At 36.7% G+C, this 8,772-nt stretch overlaps 1 protein-coding gene across 3 annotated transcripts; it reads left to right on the top strand.

Moving 5' to 3' along the window:
- The first annotated feature begins 1,464 nt into the window (after nucleotides 1-1,464).
- On the top strand, nucleotides 1,465-6,176 carry LOC117994256 (zinc finger protein 670-like). Of its 3 annotated transcripts, none has more exons than XM_069507756.1 (5): nucleotides 1,465-1,561; nucleotides 3,129-3,258; nucleotides 3,695-3,790; nucleotides 4,269-4,436; nucleotides 4,757-6,176. In XM_069507756.1, exons 2-5 carry the CDS (start codon nucleotides 3,150-3,152, stop codon nucleotides 5,740-5,742), a joined length of 1,359 nt encoding a protein of 452 aa, XP_069363857.1. In that variant the 5' UTR covers nucleotides 1,465-1,561; nucleotides 3,129-3,149; the 3' UTR covers nucleotides 5,743-6,176. The 3 variants fall into 3 exon arrangements, with proteins under 3 accessions (XP_069363857.1, XP_069363858.1, XP_034838039.1); XM_069507757.1 differs by having other exon boundaries at nucleotides 1,482-1,647; XM_034982148.2 differs by having other exon boundaries at nucleotides 1,482-1,840.
- Nucleotides 6,177-8,772: the final 2,596 nt, after the last annotated feature.

Below are 8,772 nucleotides of genomic sequence, written 5' to 3'. Positions count from 1 at the left end.
TATGTATCAGTATATGACTCATTTGAAGAGCGACAAAAGTGTGTAACAGTATATGACTCATTTGAAGAGCGACAAAAGTATGTAACAGTATATGACTCATTTGAAGAGCGACAAAAGTATGTAACAGTGTATGACTCATTTGAAGAGCGACAAAAGTATGTAACAGTATATGACTCATTTGAAGAGCGACAAAAGTATGTAACAGTATATGACTCATTTGAAGAGCGACAAAAGTATGTAACAGTATATGACTCATTTGAAGAGCGACAAAAGTATGTAACAGTATATGACTCATTTGAAGAGTGACAAAAGTATTTTTAACAGTGTATGATACATTTTAAATGAATGATATGTTTCTACTTTTGTGGGGATGGCAATATATAAGCATATATAAATCCAATTCTATAAGCATTTAAAAGTGGTGAATCGATTAGTCGTAATATATAAATGCATTTATGAAGTACCTATCTATAGTCCGCGACAGGTTGAGATGGCAATCGGGGTATGAGACGGGGGGACGCCCCGCACGTCTCACACGTTTGCCCGCACCGAATTAGTGCGGAGACTGTATGGGTGTGCGGGGCGTTCCTTCCCCGATTGCAGTCTCGACCTGTCGCGTACTATAAATTAAATGTTTGTGTATTAGGCGCATCGCATTTCGTCCGCGTGGATTTTGAAATGGCGGCTGACGCGGCTCTAGTTCCAATTTTGCCCAACGGAATGGATGAACGAACAAAACAACAACAACAAAAATGTTTTATATTTTAGAATACAATAATAGTATTATTATAATTTGTAAGACTAATGAAGTAGGTAATGAATCAAGTTTATGTACCAATGTGAATTTTTACAAAACAATCATCACAAATATTTAATTAATGATGTATCACTATTTTAAATTATTAATTTTTTAATAAAATAATTAATATGTGAAATGTTTTTGTCTTATGTTTAATAGTTGAATAGTTTTAATATCAGACCTACCTAGTGATGAAAAATTATGTATTAATTTGTGATTAACTAATCCGTTTTGGAAGACGTAAATGATTTGCTCTAGGGAGATTTTAATTTATTAACTAAGGTCACACTTTGATAAACAAGTATAATCCGACTGCATGATTACTAAGCAGTGGTAATCACAAACCAATAACTGAATAACATATAGGTGGTAATCATAATTGATAAGGTCTGTCTACTCAACAACAGATGGCGCTGACACCAAATTCAAACTACAGATGAATAACTTCACTTGTGATCCATCACATCACCCCTTTATGGTCTGTGGCTTAGCACATCTCAGTCTCTAGTATATAGTAGATAATCTATGTCTCAGCTTAAATGTCAAAAATCAAAAAGGTTAGAACTCAGAGCCGTAAAGTACGTATAGTGATAATATAGTCTTTGACGTATTAAAAACATATACCTACCATTCGGTGATATATGTTATTGGTCTGTGGATATGGTGATCAATTGGTCTGTGATGGTGATATAGTGATATACTTGGTCTGTGATTGAAAATAATCAAAATATTATAATTATTTTAAAATTGAATAATAAATAGGTATTATTTAATTTAATAATTAATGACTATAATATTTATAGGGAGTAACGGAATTAGTCTCGTGAATTTTTTTATATTTAACTTAGGTAATTGAAAATATTTTTCAATAAAAAAATGGCCCATGTGAATGCAAATAAAAACAAGGGCCCCCTCATCAATAAAGCGTTGTGTCGTTGCTGCCATTCTATAAAGAAATGTCGCCTTCTCACCGCAGAATACGAATTCAAAGGCTCCAAGGAGGTGTATAGTGATATGTTTATGGACGTGTTTGGTCTTCCTGTAAGTACCTGTTCCTACTTAAACTGTTTAGGCTGCCTGTCCATTGAAGGCAAGCGGAGAGCAGACTTGATTGATTTAAATCTAATTTTGTTGGTAGACTTGCTTATTGGTAGCTCGCGAATTCGTCCGCGTGGACTACACAAATTTCAAACCCATTAGGGGTTGAATTTTCAAAAATCCTTTCTAAGCGGATGTCTACGTCATAATAGCTATGTGCATGCCAAATTTCAGCCCGATCCGTCCAGTAGTTTGAGCTGTGCGTTCTAATTCTACTAAAAACAAAATTCTATTCTACTTGTTTCTTCGTAAGTAAAGTTTCTTCTTTTATTATTAAGTAATAGTTAGTAAGATACCTACTCAATAAGTGTTTTGTAAATTAGAAAAGCTTATGTAACAGGGAAGGCACTGGCTCCCATGAAACAGTTTCTACTTCTTTGGGAGCCAGTGGTCAAAGTCTTAGGTGCCAAATCTTTTTTGCAAATAAAGATATTATTTATTTATTTATTATTCTTCTTCTTCTTTGGGGCTATGCAGGTCCTTGGTATCCCTGTATCACTGTGACTGTCTCCGATCTATTGTGTTTGCCTCCACCTCACACGTGGCAGCCAAATACAGCAGCACCTTTTTGACTACTTGTTTACTTGCACACTAAATTTTAACTTGCGACTTAGGCATCACTAAAATCACTGTTTACATGAATTATGTCACTTAAAAGTAAGTTAAAATTTAGTTAACTACTTATTAACTTAATGCATGTAAATTAGGCTTTATAACACAAGGGGGCATCCATAAATTACGTGAGATGTTTAAGGGGGGGAGGGGGTCGAGTCAAATCTCATCTAATCTTATGTTGGAGAGAGGGGGGGTCTCGGCGAATATCACGCAAAAATTTTTTCTGATTGAAACAAAAAAAAATATACTATTTTGGTCCATTTAATCCAGATTGTACATGCTTAAGATTTAATCTTAAGCGTAATCGTACTACGATTAAGATCATTCACTAATTCGTTCGAAAGAAAATAATTTCATTCAAGTAAGAAACCCACATTTTGAAAATCTCACGTGAGATTGGGGGATGGGGGAGGGGGTTGAATAAAATCTCACAACATCTCACCAGGGGGGGACAGACAATTCAAAAAAACACCTCACGTAATTTATGGATGCTGAAAATTCGAATTTAAGCTTAAGAAATTCACACAATTTTTTAAAAAAACCCAGCATACTGGCCAAATGCTTTGGGTATCAGTTATAACTAGTCTGTAAGTAATATGTGTAATATGTATTGCAGTTGCATCTGGACGGCGACAGCATGGAGTGCTGCATATGCGCCACGTGCGTGTGTCGGCTGCGCGAGGCCAGTGACTTCAGGAAGCAAGTGCTGCAGTCCCAACAGTTGTTTGTAGCTTCACGCCACAAGGGTAAGGAACTGAAATAGCTATCCATACTAAAACTATCTCTATCTGTTCAGGATTCCATATGCACCAATGGGACTATTACTAAGCCTCTGCTGTCTATCTATCAGTATATCGCTGTATCTCCTGAACTGTAATAGATAGAGTTGAATTCTTTTTATCCATACTTCCGTACTAATACTATAAATGTGTAAGTGTGTCTGTCTGTCTGCTAGCTTTCAACGGCTCAACCATTCAGCCAATTTTGACGAAATTTGGTACAGAGTTAGCTTATATCCCGGGGAAGGACATAGGCTACTTTTCATCCCGGAAAAATAAAGAGTTCCCACGAGATTTCAAAAAACCTAAATCCACGCGGACGAAGTCGCGGGCATCATCTAGTTATATATAATGGAAATAATCACTCACGATAGTTTAAACGCTAAAATAACTATTCTTCCAGAAAATGCCAAGAATGTTAAATTAGAAGTTAAAATGGAAACAACTTGCGACTCTGACATACACGACAATGTTGAAGATGCAGCGGACCATAATGACGGTATGGTTATAGTGAATATATGTTCTTCATCATCATCATCATCATCATCATCATCATCATCATGATCAACCCATAACCGGCTCACTACAGAGCACGGGTCTCCTCTCAGAGTGAGAAGGGTTTTGGCCATAGTCTACCACGCTGGCCATGTGCGGATTGGTAGACTTCACACACATTTGAGAACATTATGGAGAACTCTCAGGCATGCAGGTTTCCTCACGATGTTTTCCTTCACCGTTAAAGCAAGTGATATTTAAATAATTAAAACGCACATAACTCCGAAAAGTTAGAGGTGCGTGCCCGGGATCGAACCCCCGACCTACGATTAGAAGGCGGACGTCCTAACCACTAGGCTATCACAGTCGAATTGAGAACCTCCTCCTTTTTTTGAAGATTTTTTAACCGACTTCAAAAAAAGGAGGAGGTTCTCAATTCGACGGAATCTTTTTTTTTAAATGTATTTACGATTGAATTACAGATTCAGATATCGAGACCAAAGTATACGAAACTATAAAAACTGTAGATGTGACAAAAATAAAATCATTGAAAAGAACAACCAATGTAATGCAAGTTGAGCAATCTCTGAGTACAGCCGACAAGATCAGGAGGCTGTATACAACAATGAAGAGATCCATAAACCAAGCTGGTATGAACTTTATAAAATTACTATCTAGGTAGAGAAGAATCTCATGAAAAATACACTAGAACTGACACTGAGTAACAATTAATTTTTTTGTGTGATGTAACCCTAAATTCACGTTTTTCAGATTTTTCCCCTTATGCCTAGACCTACCTACCTGCCAAATTTCATGATTCTAAGTCAACGGGAAGTATCCTGTAGGTTTCTTGACAGAGCGACAGATAGACAGACAACAAAGTGATCCTATAAGGGTACCTTTTGAGGTACGATAATACGGACCCTATAAACAGAATCAGAACCACTAAGCTACTTTTTATTGTTTCCAGTACCACCAGCTGTGAAGCAAACAAGTAATGCAATTGAACCCATAGACCCAGACGAGATGGTCCATACCAATACCGTTATAATCGTCACCAACACGTACGCCTGCCCATTCCGAAACAGAATAAGCTTTTACTACTGCTTCTATTGCAATGACGCTCAATTCACAAACCCCACAGAACTTAGAGAACACACATTAACGCACGACCCAAAACTATTCGAGAAAAAATTAATACATTATAATAGGATACCGTTAGTCGATATCACGAGAATCGATTGTAGATTGTGTCCGGAAAAAATTGATGATGTTGAATCGTTTAAAACCCACATAACCTCTAAACACAAGAAACTCCTCTACCCTGTTACAAACGAGTTTTTAAAATTCAAATTGACACCAAATAATCTAACTTGCACCGAGTGCAATGCGATTTTTACTTTCTTCGATGCGTTGAAAAAACATATGGTTGACCATTTCGGCACTCATACTTGTGATGTTTGTGGGACCTGCTTTTTGGAGCCCGGGGCCTTGCGTGCGCACATAAGGACTCACAACAAAGTCGACGCGAACTACCCCTGCGAGATATGCGGCAAGAATCTAAAATCCAAATACAGTATGGGCTTGCACGTTGCGACGGTACACGAAAAAAAACCCACGATCAATTGCTATAAATGCGACGCCGCGTTCCTCTCGTACGCATTACGCAACCGGCACTTGATCGAGGCGCACGGCGACAAGCGGACGTTTCCGTGCAGGTTGTGCGGTAAAGTTTTTCGGGTACGGAAAAATTTGGCGGAGCACCATAGACGTTGTCACGTGAGGGCCTACAACCACCAGTGCGTCATTTGCACGAGGTCGTTCTACTTGCCTTCCACCTTGCAGGCGCATATGGCAACTCATACAGGGGAAAGAAACTTTAAATGTAAACATTGTGATAAGAGCTATTTGCGTCTCAAGTCCTTAAATTATCATATGCGTTCGCACAAACGATAAAAGATATAGACGTACTTTTGTGGACAAAGATAAAAGATTACTGGAGAAAGGAATTATAAGTGTGTGTGTGAAGTCCCGCAAAATGACAATGCGCGTGGCCGCCATTTTAGTGACGTCAGCACTAGACTGAAGTTCCGAGGTGATAGTATATTTTTACTTAAATATACGTCAAAATGACGTCTTATTGATGATAATGAGACCAGAGGGCGATTGTCTAAAACCTGCATCAATCATTATTACAATCTCAATTGTTCTGATTGGCTGAATTTGTGCGATTCTTGTTGCAACAATGCATTGTGGCCAATAGTGAGCGAGCTTTAACCAATCAGAGATGATTGCGATCGTGACATTGTAGCTGTCAAACAACCGCGGTACGGCCAATGGTTCCAGCGCAATAGCAATTTGCGGGACTTATAAACACTAGCAGTGTTTATAAGTCCCGCAAATTGCTGAAACTTCCTCATTGAATTTACAGGTTTAGGTTTACCTGTTTTTAATAAATTGTTGTCAAAAGTGCTACTTATAGATTTTTATTTACCTACAAATTGTTTTTTCTCCCACTTGCTCGGAATTCGCTACTTTACTGAAGAAAGGATTTCACTACAGAAGACTGCTATCGGGTCTTCAATGGCCGCACGCCAGCAATTTCCAAGAGTTTTAAGTACGTGCGTAATCGCCGTAATCGATTACGCACGTACTTAAAACTACGCGGGCTAGCTACGAGGGTTCCAAACGCGCCCAAGTCTGACAAGAGCCCACGACAGTCGGCCGGGTATTCTTTTTATTATCATCACTTTACAAAATCACTTTTTTATTGTCTCCTCGCAAATGGGAGAAAAGTACTATATATAAGTATAAAAGTACTAATTTCATGTGGATGAAGTCGCGGGTGTGAGATTTTGTATAAAGAAGAGAAGTTAAGGTTGTGGGCTTTAATAGTGATGATAAATTAAATCCAATGATTACTAATGAAAGTTATCATTTATCAATTATTTGTCAGGTAAGGCCAAATACTAAGTAATTGAAAATCAAGCAAAGCATCTGCTGTATTATTTCAAAGTAAGAATCCTAATCATCTAAACAGGCTTCTATAATAATTAGAAGCTAACAACCTAGTGTTACTTTTATCTCAATGTGTAAAATAAATAGCACAAGAGGGTAGGTGATAAATACAGAAGTAAAACCAACCAAGTCGAATAATAACTGAATTGTATTTGTTCAGCATTGATCTATTTATATTAAAATGAATCTACCACCCATTTCGCTAAGGTGTTTAGTTATGGAGAAGAAAGGGCAAAGAAACTCCATAACACACATCTTTTAAAACATTAGAACGTTGAGTAAAGTAGTAGGTACATATTTGGTACACAGCTACAACAGGTAACCTATAAAAGGCAAATGATTACATTACATTATAATACAATATAAGAATACTTAACTTCAGTAAGGTCCGCTGTGTTTGCTCTGGGCTGTCGATACAAGACTGTCCCCTCTCTGTCGAGGTAGGGTACTTTTATAACACTGCCATCGCAAACCAGGCGGATGTCGACTATCACATGATCTTAATATTAATCATTATTTATTTTAGGTTTTGTTGACAAAAGGTATGTTGACACACCCAATTTACAATAATAAAATCAGTGACATTGATGGTCTACGTATTAATAATTTACAATAATAATAAGCGACTTAAATTGTCAGTTTACACAACATTATTATTTCACATAATAGCTATTGCCAACTGTATGTTGACAATAGCTTAGTATAATGTCACTCTTAGTGCATTGACAGTATTTAATTTACAATGAATAATTAGTTACCAGTATTGACAATTCACATAATATTATTTATCGTATTGTCACATTCCTAAATATTAAATTAAACAACATACAAGAAAAGATACTATTCAAATCATACCCTTTCCGTACATTGACAGTATTTAATTTACAATTTTACAATGAATAATTAGTTACCAGTATTGACAATTCACATAATATTATTTATCGTATTGTCACATTCCTAAATATTAAATTAAGCAACATACAAGAAAAGATACTAATTAAATCATACTCTTTCCGTACATTGATATTGAATCCGGAAACGGAATTACGATTCTGTTTTAAATATCACAACAAACATTTACTTCAGACTCCCAAGTTTATGATTAGATGAATTTTAGCATAATAATTATGTATCCAATTTTATCGTAATATAACACGGCCATACTGACAAGTACTTCGTTCCCGAAGTACATAGGGAAATTAGAAAGAAAGAAAAAAAAATCTAGCTAAGAGCTAAATAAAAAAAATTACTGTAAGCTAAAAAGATCTATAAACTAAGGAAGATCTATAAGCTAAAATGATCTATAAGCTACAGCTACCTAGTTTAACTGTCCCTAACTGGCTGCGCCCCATAATTTAATGTTTAATTTTTTTTTTTTGTATAATATGTATAGTTTTTGTTTTATTATTATTAGTTTTATAAAGCAAGGGGTCTTGTACTAGACTCTTGCCCAGTAGAGGTCATTACTAGACCTCGCTACTTACTGGCACCGTCCGAACAAGCCGTCTAACATTACCAACCAATATTTTTTAACTATTTTTTTTTATTGGTACTAGTAATGATTAGTGCCGGCAGCCCTAACTAACTGGCCTAACCGCTGCCCCCCCATAAATGGGTCTTGTACTAGACTCTTGCCCAGTAGAGGTCATTACTACACCTCGCTACTTACTGGCACCGTCCGAACAAGCCGTCTAACATTACTAACCAATATTTTTTAACTCTTTTTTTTTTTTATTGGTACTAGTAATGATTAGTGCCGGGCAGCCTAACTAACTGGCCTAACCGCTGCCTCCCCATAAATGGGTCTTGTACTAGACTCTTGCCCAGTAGAGGTTATTACTAGACCTCGCTACTTACTGGCACCGTCCGAACAAGCCGTCTAACATTACTAACCAATATTTTTTAACTCTTTTTTTTTTATTTTTTTTTTTATTGGTACTAGTAATGATTAGTGCCAGGCAGCCTAAC

This window comes from Maniola hyperantus, chromosome 26 (genome assembly GCF_902806685.2).
Source record: "Maniola hyperantus chromosome 26, iAphHyp1.2, whole genome shotgun sequence".
NCBI lineage: Eukaryota > Metazoa > Arthropoda > Insecta > Lepidoptera > Nymphalidae > Maniola > Maniola hyperantus.
The sequence above is the reverse complement of the archived record's forward strand: the minus strand, read 5'-3'. Positions and strand labels throughout refer to the sequence as shown.